This window comes from Phalacrocorax aristotelis, chromosome Z, assembly GCF_949628215.1.
Source record: "Phalacrocorax aristotelis chromosome Z, bGulAri2.1, whole genome shotgun sequence".
NCBI lineage: Eukaryota > Metazoa > Chordata > Aves > Suliformes > Phalacrocoracidae > Phalacrocorax > Phalacrocorax aristotelis.
The window spans coordinates 16,920,521-16,939,933 of record NC_134311.1 but is presented as its reverse complement, the minus strand read 5'-3'; the positions used below and the strand labels follow the sequence as shown (position 1 = coordinate 16,939,933).

Sequence of the window (19,413 nt, the reverse complement as noted above, 5' to 3'; positions counted from 1 at the left end):
TTTAAATTAGACTATAAGGTCACTGGGCAGATGGCTTATTTTGTTTCACAGCACAACAAAACATCAACCTCACATATGACTGTGAGGTGTTAGTGAGGTGACATTACTAACATTGTATATTTTTGGTGTCATTAGATATTTTCGTGATTTATTTCTCATTTCAACACAAAAAACTTGCTGATTTGTGTATTATCTACAATTAAATAATCTTGACAATTCTAAGCTATTTATAAAGTTTCATTCTTTGCAGGGAAAACAGGACTACTCTCATTTTGATTTAGTTTTATCCACGAAAAAAGCCTGCAGATGTCACCACTCCATCCAAAACTACCTACTCTCATTTCTCCTTCAAATGCATTGTACAACTTGATGAGACAGTTGAGTTAGCAACCCTAAGCTCACACCCTACCACAACAGTGCTCCCCACTAGTAAATCATGAACATTTACTCTATCAACATTTTTCCAACTGATCATAGCAATTGTCTACAATACAATAATGAAAACACTTGATTTAGCAAAGATGTGATGATTTGTTTATTTTATTCTTCTATGAGTTTGTACAGGGTCCGTTCATGACATCTTTAAAAGACATGTCCCATCAATGAGAAAATACAGAGATGGTCATGTCCTCCAAATCTATTTGACTGTGTTCTTTTCCAGTCTCAGCTTAACTGTCACCTGTTTTTCTTTTTGTATTGTGTGAGACTCTCAGATTGGCTTTTATGGAGTTGTCTTCTCCACGTCCAGATATATAAATAGACTGCTATAATAACAATAAGCAGCTCTGCATCTGCAGATTCAACATAACAGTGTGCACAAACACATTTAGCTCTCTGAGGTGGTTAGCTAATGAGAATTGACTAGCTATATTTCTTTTAGGGTTGAACTAACACAAACCTTGTATTTGCAGTGGCCTAACAGGTGCTATGGATCAGTTCATGTGTGGTAACAGGATTAACATGTTTAGTGATACATATGAGTCCTTACATTCTGAGAAGTACTACTCCTTAGACATGTTTTCCTCCCCTACTTGATTTGATCACTTTGATTTCTATTTCTTGCGTTTCTGCCATGTGGCTATTTATTCTTTTATCTACTCTTCTCCAATGACTAATTTGTTTCTCAAATACCTTTCTGCAATCTCCTGGAATAATTTTATTATTATTCTCCAAAGTTTTCACTCAAAGCGATGACAACACCAAATACTGATATGTACTCCGGTGACTGATGCTTCTAGTAACTTTGATGGACAGAGGGTACATCTGCATTTCAACACGAAGTTGAGATACTTCACCTAGCCATCTGGTTCAACCCTACAGTTTTTTTGGTGTGCCTGCACTGAACACTGGTACCGTACAGAGGTACCCAAGCTGGTTTATTCAGATCTGGCTCCCAAAAGTACTGTAGCTGTGTAAGCCTTCTCAGCAGGATAAATTACCTTTTTCAGCAGCTCTACACAACAGAACTATATTGCTTTTAGTGGCCAAGCTGATTAATTGAGAATTAGCTAGAAAACACCATCATGCTGCACTGTTTAGCATAGATACATTTAAAGATTACAAATCTGGAAACCCTTCAACACAGAAGAAATTTATCTGTTAGACTTCCCCTAAGCCAGAGAGCTACAACTATTCATTGGAAAAAGAAACAGAAGGAACATATCAGAACAGTAAAAGGAGTATGCATATCTACACTGGCTGCCCTTTTGTAACATAAAAACATACACATTAGCTGCATATGTATAAACAATATAATCATGCTTTCTTCTTGCAATACAACAGTTAATTTAGGCTAATGATAGCATAATTGAGAATAGAATGCAAAAAACGAGAGCTTTCCAGTACTTCAGTCTGAGTTCTACTGGTTTAAAGTTCTTCTTTCCAGCATATTTTAATGTATCAATAATTATTCCCACTTGTAAAATCCCCTATAATAATTTTAATGGTTGATGTCAATCAAATTTGATGTAAAGAGGTTTATGATACAGCTATCACTCTACCTGTATGCATCCTAGATAGCCATGTTGAGCAGCTATATGAACAGCGGTATTTCCATCCTGGTCAACTTCATCCAGCGAAATCCCTTGTTCTTGCATAAACTGAAGAAGCCACAGAAGGATTTTCTCCTAGGAGGAGGGGGAAAGAGATGACGCAAAAGATAAGGAATAATGAAAAGCTGAATGTACTAGAGGAAACTGATACTGTCATCCATTACTGACACTGCCCAATAATTCCTTGTTTTCAGTGTCTCTTAACTTTGTAGGACTTAAGTGTATCACGTTTTTGGTTTTTGTTTTTTGTTTTTTTTTAAGGAAATAAACTGAAATACTTAATTTGTTTTATAAAAGTACGTAACAGGAAAAATATGAGCTCTCTAACACATTCTGAGAAACTGTACATTCAAAAGCATGCGTGTTGGGGAGGAGATCTGAGGCAGAACAGCCCGTGTGTCAATCTGAAAATCAGATTGTGAAATTTGCTGAAACTACTTAGGTCCCTCTGGAAAGTTAAAACAGGAGTATGCACAGATCACAGAGCTGAGCAGTTAGATTCTTCAGATTATCATCATGCCCCCACTCTGTGCTGTTGTGCAAGAGGAAATACAACACAATTAAAACTAGTATATCCCTCTACCCTGAGCTCTCAGTGTATTGACTAATGGACCATTTGTATGTGCCTGCATGTTGGGAAGGACAGGGAGGCTTGGACCACAAAATTTGCAAGTGAGTCTGGAAGCCAAAACTGAGGTGCCAACTTAATTCTTTTTAGCATTGCTTTTAGCGTGTATAATACACATTTATATGGGTATTCTCTTCTAACAATGGAGTGTTTATATATGTGCACTAAGCTTATTTTATTTCTTATTTTCCCCAGCAGGTTTATTTGGAAAAATCTAGGACCCTCCCATGTCTCTGCAGATTAAATTTCATTGTGCCCTGCTGAATCCGATACATAACGGAAATCTAGAATAATTCTACAGATTACATAAAAAGCCAGGTCCATTAGATAGGTGACTACAGCTGTACTCCCAGTTTTTGCATCTGAATATCTGAAATGAATAAATTACTTTCTGGCTTAAAGCTTTTTTATTTAAACACGTATTTTTAATTATCTTCCACTGATATCTATCATGTTATAGTGGCTAGGAGCTCTAGTTCAAAAGGGTTTCATAGATTCTAGTGTTGGTGAAGCAAACACCAATGCACAGACTTAACCTGCACCACTTCAGTAGTTTCAGTGATATGTAAGTACATAATTACCCACAGTTAGATAAGTGGGTCTGTAAGAGTGAAGTGTTCCTAAATAAAACAGTACTGAAAGCATGTCTAGGACTCTGAGCAGTAATCAGGTAGGAAAGAGACAGAATAAATATAAGGAAAGGAAATTCTAGCCAGGAACTTTGGGTGTAAAACTCTTTTTTGTATAAAAGTACCACAGAAATTTTAATGTCAAGGAAAAGGAGATGGATCCTCAGACTCTTTTAGATCTACTCCAAATGATTCTGTCCATTCAAGCACCTGGATCTCTGCTTACTGCTTCACAGGGCTAATCTGCCTGGAACTTATCTTCTTCATATTTCCACTTTAACAGCAGTTTTGTTTTTATTACAGGGTGAAGGGATAGGTATTTTTACTTCTCCTTGGCTGAATGCCCAATCCAGCTGACAGCCAGCATGGAGAGATGACTTCAGATCACATATCCCTTTAAAAATACTTTTGAGCAATTTCTCGAGATGCCTGTGGTGTTGGCCAGCAGTGAAGAAGGATTACACTACTGCTATGAATTGCCCTTATGTTTTAATAATTAAAAGAAAAATATTTTAGCAAAACTCCTCTGCAGATTTGGAAGACAACTATAGCTTTGAAATTATATACTTCTTTGGAACATAATAGAGACCAGGATGTTAAGCATGTTCTGTAATTTTATGATCACTATCAGTGTGGAGCAAATGATGCTTTCTAGTCATTTATCTTAGCAACACAGAAATCAAGTGCCTGGATGGCCACATACAATCATCTGTACTTAGGATGTCTGTGTGTCAATTGATCACAGGCACAAAGTCAGAGGCCTACTTGAACAGTCTGTGATTCTCTCAAATGACTATGGTTTTTAACAAATGTAACCTTGACAGAAAAAAAAAAAAAAAAGAAGAAAGCAACTGTTTTCTTCACTTACATCTAGGAAAACTGAAAACATCATAAATCAAAATATATCACATATCACTTTAGGAACACATTATGTATTTGGAAGAAAAGTGTTCTTAGGCATAGGTTTACAGTCATCAACTCAATTTATTAAGACAATAGGAAAGACAATAAGAAAATTTGTGACATTAAGATAATTGAAAATAAACACATATTTGTTATGTAACAGGAACTGATAAATACTGGTGAATTGTTCAGTATATCTGATAATTTTAAGACCTACAATGGTCTTATGTTGTAGCAGTGGTTGACATCCCTCTGGCATGTTCTCGACCTACAATAACTCAAACCTTCCTAAAAAAAGATTCTGGGAAAATGTCACAATATATAATTTCTGTTTTGGGACAAGCTGCAGACTTTGGCTCCATCAGCTGACTTTTGGAGCCGAAAGAACAACTAACAAAGACCATTTAAACATTAAATGGCCTACGAATGGAATGATTAGCATGGTGAGGAGCACTGACTCTACAGCAAATCCCAGCCCCTTCAATATTAATCAAATAAGCTGCCCTTCCCAGTATCTCTTCACAGTAGAGGAGTGTATGAAAACAACACATCCTAGGCAAACCTAGGCAAACATCCTAAGGTACAAAAAAGGTGTGGCGTTAGGCATTTGCATATCTGAGTATCACACACTCCTCCCCACTCTGTCCTCCAGCACTAAACCATTGCCAAGTGGTGCACAGAACCCTTTATAAGTCCCCAGTCATGCTGTAGCTCTTGTTCCTCAGTGTCCCCCTAGATTCTCTGGAGCTCAGGGGCAACAAACCCTTGGCATTCTGCACTGCTTGCCTCTTACCTGTGCAGTCCATGCTACCACAGCATCTGTGTTCGAAAGAAATTACAGCCCTGTGAAGCTCTTAGGACCTACTATGTGCACCTAGGACTGTGTCTCCTTCCTGTCACATGCTGACTGTGCCAGACACAGCTGGCACACAATCTGCCACATACCCATGATTTATGCCTGGCATGGAGAGGCCTGCCAACAAACATGGTTGCTTCTTGCATAATCCTATGCTTAAAGAAGCCCTTGCTAGGAGGTATGCTGACCAGGCTATAGGCTGACTTTAAGCTCTTCTCCTCTTCCATCAGATGAACTTATGTAGTCCCTCTCTCATTGGACAAATATAATATTGTTGAGATGTCTCTGGAGTCAGGCCATGGCTGTGGTTTTATGACCTTTAACATAGGAGCTTTGCTACAAACACCCTTTTGCTGCCCATTTTAAATGATATTTATTGAAGAAAAATATGGTGCACGTGCCTAATGCCTGGGGAAACAATGGATGGACTGACTCTTTTAGAAAATGATTCAATAACAGGTCTTCCTTGTAAAAATATTACTCTTGTAATTCTGCCAAGACCAGTGTTTACATGGATTATCTCTCATGTAAGTAATGGTAAAATAAATGAAAGCTTCGAGGATAGTGCCAATTACGCATTTGAATTTCTCGAAGTTTTTTCTTCTTAACACAGTTGGGTAAGATAGTCTGGCATCCCTTCAGCCTCAACATTCCTTCATGTTTGCAAGACATTTATGGATTATAAAAAAAAAAAGATAATTGACATTATATGTGAACTTCCTTTGGCATTCAGCTAACTAAGAAAACTTGGCAGCAATTTATATATCACCTTTTTACATTTCACGGGTGGCTGATTGTAGCTGGTGTTTCTTAACTGGTAGAGCTTCCGTCCTGCTCTGAAAAGAATCTAGATAAAGTATGCCAGATTTGTTCCTGGCAGTAGACAGCATAGCTCACTGAAAAGAAAAAAAAAAGCTTCACTGGATTTAGTTTGTATAAATATCTTTAGACATGAGGAAAAAGTAGGCTAATCAATTGAAGATATGAATATAAGTTCACATGAAACTTTCCCTTCCAAACTTTTTCTTCCTAGTAGCAAACACACCCTTCTCGAATCCAGTTCTGATCTGGCTCCCAGCCTTCCTATATTCAGTGCTAGGTTTACAGGTCAAACTTGCTACAGAGAGCAGGACACAATCAGTCAGCATATCCAGCAGGGTCCTAACTTGCGCCAGTAACATCTGCGTAGTAAGTGAGTGGAGAAGAGGCAATGGAAGTCTTTGCACAGCATGAAAACAAGGATGTCTGTGTGCCTATGGAAAGAGCAGGACAAAGGGCAGACTTCCAGCTCCACAGTCTTCCAAACCTGTCCACTCTCTCTCCCTCCCCCTCCAGTAAATTCATGTTTGGACAGGATCAGTTGACAGCAGAAACACGCCACAAAAATTGTATGGCATTGAATGAGACAACCACACTTGTACAGGAAAGAAAAAGATCATTTTCTTAGTGGTTACATTTTGCTTGTTCTCTCTTAACAAGTAAGAGAAAAAAAGCATTAGCACACAAATAGTGGGTTTTCTGCATTTATCCTTAATGTCTATTGAAAAAACTGGGTGATAAAATGGACCATCTGCCAAAGAGGTTAGAGAAGAATAACCGATCACTATTCCTTGTGCAGTAGATCCTGGAGAAGGTCCTTTGAAAAGGGGTTATTGCAAGGTCTACTTAGGAAAAAAAAGACTTTGTGGGAAGAGAATGTGGTGCGATTAAGTGGTATATGTTTCCCCAGACATTAGCAAAGCACCAAAATGCTGTACTTCTGTGGCTTCTCGTCATTAGATTTATAGATAAGTTAGGTGTGGAACAGGATTGGTTTACAACATATTTTTATATGTAATTCTCAGTAAAACTGGCTAGAGCTAGACAGATGATGTTCAAGTTTCACCACATTCACTTAACTGCCAAGGTACTGAATTCCTAATTTGTCACAATTTGCCAAAATTTTTTGAGATTAACCTTTCCTGGAAAGACAACGTGAACTATCCCAAAATGTTTGATGATTTTCTGATGTGTCCTAGAAGTCCCCTAGGGATCGTGACAGCTAATCTCCCTATATGTTCTTGGGATTGACAGGCTGGCCTAATATGCCAGCTAATCTTCTCCTAGCAATTACTTAAAGCTTAAAAAAAAAAAAAAAAAAGAAGACTTAAGAGGGAAACTATATAAAAAATTAAACAGATTAAGTGTGAAATGATTTTGCTATATCTGAACTAATTAAGAACACCTGTAATTAGAAGTCACAAAATTATAAAGATGGTTTAAACTGAAATTCTTTTATGAGCATCTAAATAATCTATTTGAAAAAGTAAATGAAAGTCATACCTGGCCATAGCAACCTGCATAATGAATAAGGCTTGGGTGGTCTTTTGAGCAACTTAATTCTGCAATAGCTTCTGTTTCACTCACCATCCACCGAACACACTCCAGCTGACCATTCTAAATGAATTAAAAAAAAAAATTAAATTCCAGCTCTTTCAATTCTAAACACATCTGTGAACAAGGAAAAGCTCATCAGAATTATTAAAATGTTATGTAATTCCAGTTTGCTTGAAAATGTGTTCTTTTATCTACTATCATGTAATGCACTTGTTTATCTTGCTGTCCTGGATCAATTTTAGTTTGGCTATTGATTATAGTGAAATGGGCAATGTGAAAACGACAGTCAGATAGTATTACATACATAATCTGGACTCTACTCTCAGATTGTTTAGACCAAAACCATAGTTCTGTTTCCATCACTTGTACAGCAAGACTCAATGACTAAATGAGATGATCTGCTGGAGCAGTGAACTGCTTCCCTATGAACCCAAGTATTTCTTTGATCACTAATTAAATGATTGCTTCCAAAATTATTCCTATGTATGTAGTATCTGAACACTTAATCCTCATGGATTAGGACCTATCTGTAACAGACACCGTTAAAACACAAAGAGGTGGTTCTTGCCCTGAACACCTTACAGTCTAGTCTCAAGATTCTAAAGCTGCTATGCACACCCCCAGTAGTTTGCAAGTTACCGTGCAGTGGGAATTAGATGCTGTAGAAACATGAACGTTTTCTTCAGAACATACCTGTGGCCCAGCATAAACGCAAGAGTTTTTAGCAGCTTGTCTTGCTGCAGATCCTCTTCAGCGATGGTACCTTGGTAAACACAGTTTGGCACGACCTACATTCTGGCCTGCTCTTACTTAATTTCTCAGCTCTCATGTTCATAAAGGCTATTATATTCTTTATAGCTGAAGTATTTCAATTGCTCAGTCAAAACCTCACAGAAGTCAACACACATAACATAAAAAGCTGTTTGTGTGCATAAAATGGAAAAAGCTATCATGAGAAGGAAAGAAATACCCATTTCAAGTTTCAGTTTTACTTTTATAAAAACAAAAAGAATGTAATAAATATTAGCCCGCTTAAAATTATATGGGAGAAAGAAAAATTAGAATAAAATTAATTTTCTATTTATCTTATTCCTTCCACATGTAATGTATATATATAAACACAAAAATGCACACCTTTTTACTTTACTTACTTTTCTCTATTCCTCTCAATTGCAGTAATGAAGTAAAACAATTAAACTACTTGTATTATTTTTATTACACTAGAAGAATCCTCCTCCTCATAGTTGGGCTCAAATATTTAGTAAGCATGACTAATTAATAATTTTTTATTTTGTTTTCCTTCGTACCACAACAGAGTAAAATATTTCTGTAGTTCTAAAATTAAGGTGAAGAATTAATAAAATTAAGTACCTTCTAAGTAAGACAGTTTTGCTAATGTGGAAAGAATTTCTCTACAGCTTTCTCTATCAGTTAAAATAAACTATCAATATGACAGGGCGACTGGCCGTAACATACTGCTCCATTTTCACTCTCTAGCCCATAGCTCAAGGTCCAAAATAGGTTTTAAATAAAAATAATTAGTTTTAATTAACTCATTCCTTACTGGAAAATGTTATGCATTATCACTAAATTGTTGAAATTCTCTTCCATGGAAATTTATGTTCCTGCATATAAGTTTCTTTCCATTCTAATAGTCATCACTGTTGTGGAATGTAGGTGCATGTCCCACATGGTATAATGTTATGGGAGTTACAATGGTATGAAGTCAGAGCAAGAAGAATAAAGTCCATTCTATCAGTAGGCAAAACTGCTTTGGGAGTAAGGATTAAGAGCTACAAAGTTTAGTTATGCCAGATTACTTTAAGGCTCTCACAAAACTTTGCAATGATACAGGACAAGTCCAGCCATGCAGGTCATCATTAGAAACACTTGGGCCTTAGCATGCCTACTTATTCCATTAGAGTAAGTCCTAAGAACTCCATTACATTTACACACTTCTTTGTGAATGTCAAGCTCAAGTATTATAGAAACTATAGGAACTAATTATTAAAAAAGCCAGCCTTTCTGGAGAAAAAGACAGAAGGTTTTATTGGCTTATAAACACATTATATACCTAGGCTGAAAAAACAAGAAAGAAAATTATTTCCAACTAAAATTGTAAGACTTTAAATTGGCAGACTGTAACTATTCAGTCTGGACATGGCCCAACGTATTGAGGCTAAATACCTCACTTTTATAACAGCATTTCATTAGTGCAACTAGATATCAGTTTAATTTTATATTCATATGGCTTGTTCCAGAAAAATCAGAAAAACTCAACCCTAAAACCTGCACCAGGGCCCTAGGTCATTTAAGTGTTGTCTCAAAGATGCAAACCTGCAGGCTGGAATCCACTGGTCCTCCATCAGTTTCTGAAGTTTTTCCAAGAAGCAAATAATAATAAAACCCAGGAAGAAAAAAAAATCTTGTATTATATTTCACCCCTTTCTTTGTTTCTTCTTAAGGTACTTAGTGGCTAAAAGGAATGGCATTCAACCATTCAATCTCACTTAGTAAAGAACCAGAATCTGTACGGTTAAATTGTCAGCATTCCTGTACACCACTGTGCCTTATTTTAGTGCAGCAATCGCAACAATTTTCACATTTTCCTTCATAATAGGTTTTCCTGTAAGCTTTGACATTAACTTTTGCAGTTTCTGACAGGTTGTTCTGTAACATGTACATTTTAATTTTGATGTGATTGTTGTAGACAACCAAGAAGTTTCACCTCTAGATGTGGATCAGAGGTTTTTTTATGCTTTGTAAACATATTCTCACACTTGTCTTACAAGATTATGCCCATATTTGTAAAGAACCAAGAAACTGTTATGGTCTCTAAAGAAACAAGTGAGTCTCAGTTAAATGAATGTTCCTTAAAATATAACAATTTTTTTTAGTCAGTTAACTGATTTAAAAATTAATGTGTATGCATTGACAACACAAAAAATGTCAGTGTTATACAGCTGATAGTGTATCCTGCATAGTAACCCATTTTTATTTGCTTATGTGGTAACAGCCAATAGTTCTTTTCGCTCTCACTTAACAAAATCCTTGAAAAATAACATCCTGCTGGAAGTATTACTTACTGCCATCGCAGAAAGAAACTAAATGACCTTTATGTCACATTACAGTAAAGACAAAGTTACCTTTATTGCTAATCCAGCTGGAGTTAGCTGCTCAATGTTTCGTTCATTCAAACAGTCTTCACCCATCAAAGAAGTGAGATGTTGCAGGCATTCTGCATGTCCCTTTGATGCTGCTACATGCAACAGATTGTTGTCACATTCATCGTGGATCTTATCCAGATTATCTGCTGCTAAATGTGGCTGTTAAAGAAGGTATTATGTTAGTTACAACTAAGGATAAAAAGATACACAGAACATTAAGCTTCACAGCCCCAGACACAAGCCAAGTACAAAGATGTTTCCCCATAGACACGTTCTAACTTGTAACTCAGAACCAGGAGCTTTACACTACACTACACACAACCTGGCTACTCTTAGCAAAAGGATAGAGGCAGAGTGCTCAGTGCCTTGATTCACTAGGGTAGTTTCTCTCCTTCTCATGCAATAAACAATGCAAGATCTGAGGAGCTTTAAGTCTTTCTACCAGTTTGTTCAATTTTTTTTTTTTTTTACAATACTGGTGAGTAATTGAACAGAAAACATCCATGACTCCTAAAAAAAGTTCCTGATTCATTTTGCTCATCACAAAAGTGGCAGCTTGTGTTAAGTACAATGTAAAATGTAGTTAAAACACATGACTGGAGACTTTTATTTGATAGTTTGTTTCCATGAAAAAATTTGTTGGAATATTTACCCGAAGTACTACACAACCATGACCTAACACATTATTTCTGTGCAAATCTAATTTTGAGACAAAACAATGGGACTGAGAAACTCCAGAAGGAAAACAGAAGAAGGAAGACAGAGTTAAGGAGTAGCAATGATAAATTCCTAGCGTTGTGCAGACTTGCCAGAGTACTTCATTCAGAGGTTTCAACCTCTTTGGAAAAATATGCATTTTCTTTCCATGTACCTACGTATGATGACCTCTTTTTTCCCCCCAGTTTGTATTTCAGGGTGAATTTAATTTCCTTTTATTTTTTAGTGAGCAATCCAATATTCTATTCTGCTTCTGTCTAGTCTTCGAATATATGCCTTTGCTCTTGCTGCTATGTTAATCGCGTGCCTTTGTGCTTGAGCTAGACTGGTAAACAGAGAAGCTAAACAAAAATCTAACAAAAACAATTCTTATACATACACTGTGCCTCCACCAGCCGTTCTGAGTGGAGATCACATGCTCTGCATCATTGTGTTAACTTGCAACCAGTTACTTTGGAAACCATCACTGATAAAGCCCCATCACAGTGCTAGAATTTACTAAAAAACTTCATATAGGTCAGAGGCCAACGAGGCTTTAGAGAAAGCTCCTGCCTGAGAATGCTGCTGCAACAGGATGGCATAAACACTCCTGAATAATAATCAGAATACAACAGAAGCCCCTCTGTTGCCATCATCAGGCTCTAAATAACAAATGAGGTAAACCAGCAATAACTGAATAAAGTGACCTGCAAATGTGCAAGGCAAAACTCAGTTAAGATTTAAATTTGATATTCAAGTGACCTCAATAGCTAAAATACCTGCCTTCTGTATGATTTCAGTGTACTGCATAAACTAGCAATCTTGGCCATGTTTACACAAAACTAGTATCTTGGTCTTGCTACATATTTGATTTAAAGATTAAAACTTTCCCTTTGGAAGCCCATATGCTCAATTTCTAAGGAGCATACAAGATAAAAAGGGCAGTGATTCAAACTACACACTTCATCAGATTTGCTGACTTAATAAACCACATCACAGATCACCCTTATTCTATGCATTTTATGAAAAAGATAATACTTACCAGAAGAGATATTTGGCCTTCCTTTACAATGTTTAAGATGCTCTTAATTTTTTTCACCTCTTCGCTCCTCTCTTCTGGGCCCCCTGCACTGTTCCAGTTCATGCTCAGTTCCTCTAGTTGCTTGCTTTCTGCCACTGCGGTCTGCAGGTGAAAAGTCCTCAGGTGGCAGTTTGGCATAGTCTTCTCAGTTTTGTGAGCATGAGGATCAACAAATGTCCTGCTGAGGAAGCCCTTGCCCTGGGCCTCAGATTCGTGCACTGAGCTACACTTAACTAGAGGCTGGGAAAGCTCTAATTCTTCTGTTAAATGCTTATGCTGATCGTGGACAATGGGCTGCGTTTTTCTCAGCTGAGAGCCTTTCACAGGAGACAGTACACAGAACTGTGTCCCGCCAGCAGGCGAGCTCTCTGCGTTCCCTGCAGAGCAGGTCTTGCCATTAAGACCATTCACTGTTGAACATACACCCAAAAGTTTTTTCTCAGGAACTACCTTCGTAAAAGGAACAAGTTGCTGGCTTGATTTAATATAAGGCACATCCAAAATTTCATCCATATCCAGATCATAGTGCTCCAGCTCCCCAAGCAGAACAGTGGGCTCAATGTTTTTGCTTTTAAGGCTCTCTCCTTCTCCTGGCCTCTGGTCATCATTTGGAGTTGTAGACTGAGAATCACTGCCTTTCTGATATTCTCCCTTCTGGTTCTTCTGGTCATCACTTTCATTGTTCTCAGAGCTTTCTGGCTGGTGCTTTAATGGGGAAACCCTCTTCACTGGTCTGAATTTATTGCACACATCTGCAATTCCTGTTGGTTTCTGTGCATTTCCGATAAGAGTTGAGACTCCACAGTTCCAGCTGCTGCTGGAAACTAGAGAAAGAGAGGAATGTGATTTAGAAGTGATTACTACCAGACGTGTGACATGATATAGGCATGCTTTAAAGATACACCTGGCCAGACACCGGAAACAAGAACTACATGATAACATGCCACATTCATATCTAAGCAGATTTAATGGCATCTCTATCTAAACAGCTGAAGAATTTGACACTCCAGAAAAGAAACTTTCTTCAAACAGGACATATACTGTAATCACTTAGAAAGAAAGTAATTTTAATCAAGTGATGGTAACCAATAAGAGCCTAGTGGAATTTACAGTGGTCCTGCCTAACTTTTCTAGTTTGCACTCTGCTATTTTTTTATTGCGTGGAGATGCATCACAAGAGTAGGATGGTTTTCTGGGAGGTCAATAAAAGGGTTAGTCAAAATTTTTTAGTGGATTCATTTTAATAACAATAAAGTTTAATTTGTAAGGCCTGTTATCTCTGGGAGATGTATTTTTCATACAAGGACTGGGAATTCATATGAACAGTGACTGAGAGCTGGGACTGTTCAGCCTGGAGAAGAGAAGGGTCAGGAGGAATCTTATCATTGTGTGTAATTACATGATGGGAAGCAATGAAGAAGAAGGAGCGAGGCTCTTCTCCATGATGCCCACTGACAGGACAAGAGGCGATGGGCACGAAGTGAAGCACATTAAGTCCCATCTGAACACAAGAAAACACTGTTTTACTGTGAGGTGGGTCAAATACTGGCCCAGATTGCCCAGAGACACTGCAGAATCTCCACCTGTGGAGATACTCAAAATCTGCTTAAGCAGGGCTATTGGACTAGATGATTTCAAGTGGTCCCTGGCAACTTAAATGATTTTGTGATTCTCTGATCTGAAAATTAAGCCTACTTATTCAGGTATGATGTTTCTTTTTCCACTACTTCTCTGTATGTGGGGCTTCTCTGTCAAACTTTCCATCCCTTATATATATATGTAAAATATATATATACGTATACACACACATACAGATACAGACATATATAACTTTGGACCTTCCAGACCATTAGTTCAGTGCACTTCATGATATGGAGTTTGACCAGTGAATCTGACTTGCAGAGAAGAAAGGGAGCTCAAGGCACCTGAACTCTTAATCCTACTGAACTTGCACTCTTTCACACTGTCTCAGCTGGTGATATTTATGATCTCTATAATCAGGAATTCATTATTTTTTTTATTTTCAGTTGAGGGACAGCACTAAAACCACTAAATCCTTTAGGCAGTTTCTTTGCCCCTTTGAATGTACACTAAGAGTTAATGCATTCTGAAAGTCAAGAATACTGTTTAAACAAAGCAGATTTATTACACGTGCTAACTGCATATCGGTGGGATCTAATTTGTGGTCAAAACACACAATTTGCCATGAACACCTTCCTAAGGAAACAGATATATACACTTTCCGTGCAACATTAATGTCTGAAGTGAAAGATTAGTATAGCTTAGTAGTTACGGATGTCTGAAAATTACCTTAATACTTTTGGAAGTGCTTAAGAATACATTTCTGAAGAAGAAATAAAAATAATAATAATCAAAAGGCATGTAACTTAGTAAGCCAATACAAAGAATGCACTGTACTGACTTATTTATGTATTGTATAAGATTCTGGGTTCAAAGGCCTACACTTTTATGTTGGTTTTATTTACATGTGAAATTTTTTCCAAGTGATACAGGGAAATGGATACCATATGTTTCCCAGCTGTTTTGTTCTGACAGGAACTATTAAGCACTCAGTATGGAAATGAATTCTGTCTGAGTTTTATGAAAACACTGCTTTCAACACAGGGGTCTAGACAGAGGAAAAGGCTTCAACATTACGTTTGTCGTCACTTTATTTAAGCTTACATTTAATTTGGTGCTTGGCTTTCTCCACTTTCTAACCTTAATAACATGCATTTACATAAACCACTGATGATAAAATTGTAAAATCAGACACTGCGAAGAAGCAATGACCTTTGTTACAAATCTGTCTTGGATCATTGTAAAGTCATGCATCTCTCTTTTCTTTCATTACAATTAGAGCAGAGAAAGGTACTCCCATTTTTCCATTGTTTTTCTTCCCAACATCTCTTTACAAACAGTTTTTCCAGAAAGCAAACTGGAACACTGAGAACAGTTAGCAATATTTTTACTGACTTACAAACTTATTCTTCACTTAACTGGGATGATGGATTTACACTGCATTTAATAAAGGATTAGAAGATAGCATTTAACCACACAAGCAGTAGGGAAGAAAGCAAGTCACACTGGTAGACACAATCCTTCCTTGTGCTATTTTATACTTGGGTGCCGCTTAGGCAGTTACAGCATGGTTTCCCCCTCCACAACGCTGAAACCACAGGGCAGAGTGGACCAGGGTATGGCTTCAACCTCTTCTGTTCTGTTTTCAGATGCTTGTTCCCTGAAGAAGCAAGAGCAAGTGCTGCCTATGTCCTATAAAGCAACAGCACAGCAGGAGCAATGTGAGTAGTCTTCAACAGCTGCTCCAGGTGAAAAGTCTCTTCCTCATTTCTCCATGCTTAAGAACTCAAGCAGGGGATGTCAAAATTCTGGGTCAATAAATACTGTTTGATACTTTTATAAAGAACAGTAAGGGATGTTCTCAGTTTAAGGCAGGGGACTAGAATGTGGAGCAGCTAACTTGATTCCTGAATCTGACAAATAATTTCAGTATAATCTTGGATAAGCCGTATCTCTTCTGTGCACCGGTATCTCAAATGTAAAAATTTTTTGATGATGAAATTTTTTTTCCAGCTTTGTTGTCAAAATTATTTAACTTTTATTCACTAATATGAGAGATCTGGACAATCCTGTTGTTGTGTTGCTGAAGTAAGAAGAGAGAAGAACACAAAACTTGAGGAGATTTCATTCATGTCAGTAAAAAAGTGTTGTGCTGCCTGATAGCCCTGAGGTGCCAAAGCATTTCCTTGACACTAATAGTGCCAAGAAAATAGTATCTGATGAAAACTGGCAAGGGTCAAATTTTCAAAAGTAGTTCTTTACCATATATTGTGCTCTGTGCTCTTCTGGAGGAAGAGAAAATGCAAAATGTGAATAAAGAGGCCTGTCGATTTATTTATAGTTTCACTTATTCATTTATTTATAGATGTCCTAGAACTACTGGGGGCCAATAATTAGAAAAGGGGACAAATAGGAAGCAACTTCTCTCTCAATTTAATCACTTAATCGGATTTTACTTTAGGAATTGAAATTTACCTTGATTTTTCTAAAAAAGATCCTTATAACTTGTTTCCAATTGGAAGCATCTGTTGACTTCAGAATATTTTTCAACATTATCTCTGTATCTAGGGCATGAGGAGGTGAGAGGGGGAGTTTTATCTAGTATACAAGCATCTGTAGAATTATAGGGTAACTACGAGTTTTGTCCAACCATCAAGACTACATTGTGCACAGATGAAACTTTACCCTTGTGACAGGTGGTTTCTGTGATACTTACAATCTAATGCCAAACATCAGAATACCTTTAAATGGTCCTGAGTATAGTGAAAGTAACAAAGAACTCAGCTTTTACTTCAACTCTATAAGGAAACTACTACAGAAATTCATTGCTGGGATGGGTGCAAAAGCCTGTCTCCCTGGCATATGGGTACAGTAACATTCTTTAAATAATGATGGCTTCATTAAGTTTACAGCACTGGTGACACAAAGGTGACACAAAGGTGGCAAAAGGCTGTATATCACACATCAGTACCATTACAAAACAAACTGACCATAATGGAGATGTTGTTATGCCAGATCTTCATGAACCCAGAATGCCTTATATTCAAAGAGCACTGACTGAGGAAACGGTCAAACTCCTAACCGTGTGTTTCTGTTACCATCACCATGGACTCATTTAGGTTTACACTTTGACCAATATTCTGTAGCTGTGAATGGTTCTTTTGAACAGCTGGGACATACAACAGACAGTGGTGTAGGCAAGCAGGAAAATGGATTTAAAGATCTGAATCATTTGCAGATCAGTTGGCAGTTGAGTCCATGTTGCCACATTGGTTTAATGGGAATGAGGAAGAATATCGATTCACTGCTGTTGTTCTGTAGGTGGCAACCAGTGATCCCCATTTTGTTGCTTCACCCTCTGTGAAATCCTTGAGCCTTTTTAGCTTGCTATCTCTGTTCCTTCTCAGGATGGAGAGCAATGTCTTATTGCTAACTGCATTGAAACACTGTTCAGGAGAAAAACTGGATGACTTCCCTTTATCCAAACAGTTATCAGTCATCAATGCCATTAATACTTCCACCTAACGACTTCACCTGCATGTAGACTGCGCTAACTCTTAAATTCTCTGTATTTCAACTTTTGTTTTCTATGAACTCCGTACTTGTGCAGTCACAAACCACGGTAAAACTGTGAATAATGGAGAACAATACACTGCTTGAGCCCTGGATCAGATAGTCCTGTACTGTGGTAAGACTATCTGCTGATTTTATCATGCCTAATAGATCTTTTAATGGTCTATGAACCTCTGAGGTTGAATCATGACTATATGAGGCTGAATCATGGCTGATGAAGTGGGAGCATGATGGTTGTTTCCCTAATAACACTTCCACAAAGTAACTTGGTTGCAATGTTCTTTATTGCAGCATTCATTTGGAGAATAGGTCCTTGAGCAATCTGGTGTAACTGGAACCACTCTGAGCACAGGGAGATGGGCAAAATGGCCTTCAGAGGTGCTTTCTGACTTAAGTTATGCCATAATGAAGATGTAACCACCCTGAAAGAACAGTGCCTGCCTGCAGGTATAAGCAAGACCGGAAACAAAGTGCAAAACTGACAGGCAAGAGAAGGCACTGTCCGGGGGCTTTTACCTCAAGACCTTGTCAGCGTGCACTTGGAAACTCACAGGACACAGTACTGGGAGGTACCCTCTGCTCTTGCTGACAATACAAGAAATTTATTTACCATTTAGGCTTCAACAGTTTACCCTCTAAAAAGGGTAAAGAGGAGGACCTTGGGAACTACTGACCAGTCAGCCTCACCTCAGTGCCTGTGAAGAACATGGAACAGACCCTCCTGGAAGCTGTGTGAAGGCATATGGATGACAGAGAGGTAAGTAGAGTCAGCCAACATGGCTTTACCAAGGGAAAGTCATACCTGACTAATTTTAGTGGCCTTCTATAATGGAGTGACTGCATCAGTGGACAAGGGAAGAGCTACTGACGTCATCTATCTTGACTTCAGTAAGGCCTTTGACATTCTTGCTTCTAATTTGGAGAGACAGTTTTGATCGATGGACTATTTGATGGAAAGGGAATCGGCTGGATGGCCACATCCAAAGAGCTGCAGTCAACAGCTCAATATCCAAATGCAGATTAGTAATGAGTGGTGCTCCTCAGGGGTTTGTATTGGGACTGGTACTGTTCAATATCTTTATTAATGACACAGAGAGCGCGACTGAGCGCACCCTAAGCAAATTTGCAGATGACAATGAGTGGTGCAGTTGGTTTGCTTGAGGAAAGGGATGACATCCAGAAGGACCTTGACGAGGCCTGAGGATTGGCTCCATGTGAACCTCATTAAGTTCAACAAGGACAAGTGCAAGGTCTTGCACCCTTATGATGAGGGTGGTGAGACACTGGGAGGTTGCGCAGAGAACTTGTGGACCTCCATCCCTGGAAGTGTTCAAAGGTCAGGCTGGAGTGCACTTTGAGCAACCTGATCTAGTGAAAGATGTTACTGCCTGTGGCAGGGGTGTTGGACTAAATGATCTTTGAAGGTCCCTCCCGGCCCAAACCATTCTAGCATTCTATGATTGTACAAATGAGAACAAACTCTATTAGATTGACTGCTTTGCTATCAAATGATGAATGCATTCAAATTACTTTCTGTTATCTGAAACTCCTCCTCCTTTCTTTAAAAATTCACTTACTGTGGATTTTAGTCCACTTTCTGTCACCATCAATAAGGTAGTCTGGGATTAGCATTGACAACTGCCCAAACCTATTAAATATTTTTTTAAATGCAGTATTTCACCATATTGCTTATGTACTAGATAATCACTTGGGGGCCTGCAGTATGTATATACAAAGCTTCACATTTGGACTTTTACTGACCTCTGAAAGAAATGCCTGAGCTTCTTCCTTGTGATGTAACTCCAGCAGAGACTCCTGAATAAATTAAGACCTGCACTTATTCCAGGTTCATTTAGAGCACTGTGATTCTGA

General features: G+C 38.0%; 1 protein-coding gene across 4 annotated transcripts in view; it reads right to left on the bottom strand.

Annotated features, from left to right (window-relative positions):
• The window catches only part of SNCAIP (synuclein alpha interacting protein), a 103,750-nt gene that overhangs the window by 19,780 nt on the left and 64,557 nt on the right, over nucleotides 1–19,413 (bottom strand). For all 4 annotated transcript variants that reach the window (XM_075078607.1, XM_075078609.1, XM_075078606.1 and 1 more), the window contains exons 4-7: nucleotides 12,349–13,211; nucleotides 10,590–10,769; nucleotides 7,390–7,503; nucleotides 2,001–2,126 (exon numbers count right to left, since the gene is read on the bottom strand). In XM_075078607.1, coding sequence (XP_074934708.1) covers nucleotides 2,001–2,126; nucleotides 7,390–7,503; nucleotides 10,590–10,769; nucleotides 12,349–13,211 — 1,283 coding nt within the window. The remainder of the gene's footprint in view (nucleotides 1–2,000; nucleotides 2,127–7,389; nucleotides 7,504–10,589; nucleotides 10,770–12,348; nucleotides 13,212–19,413) is intronic.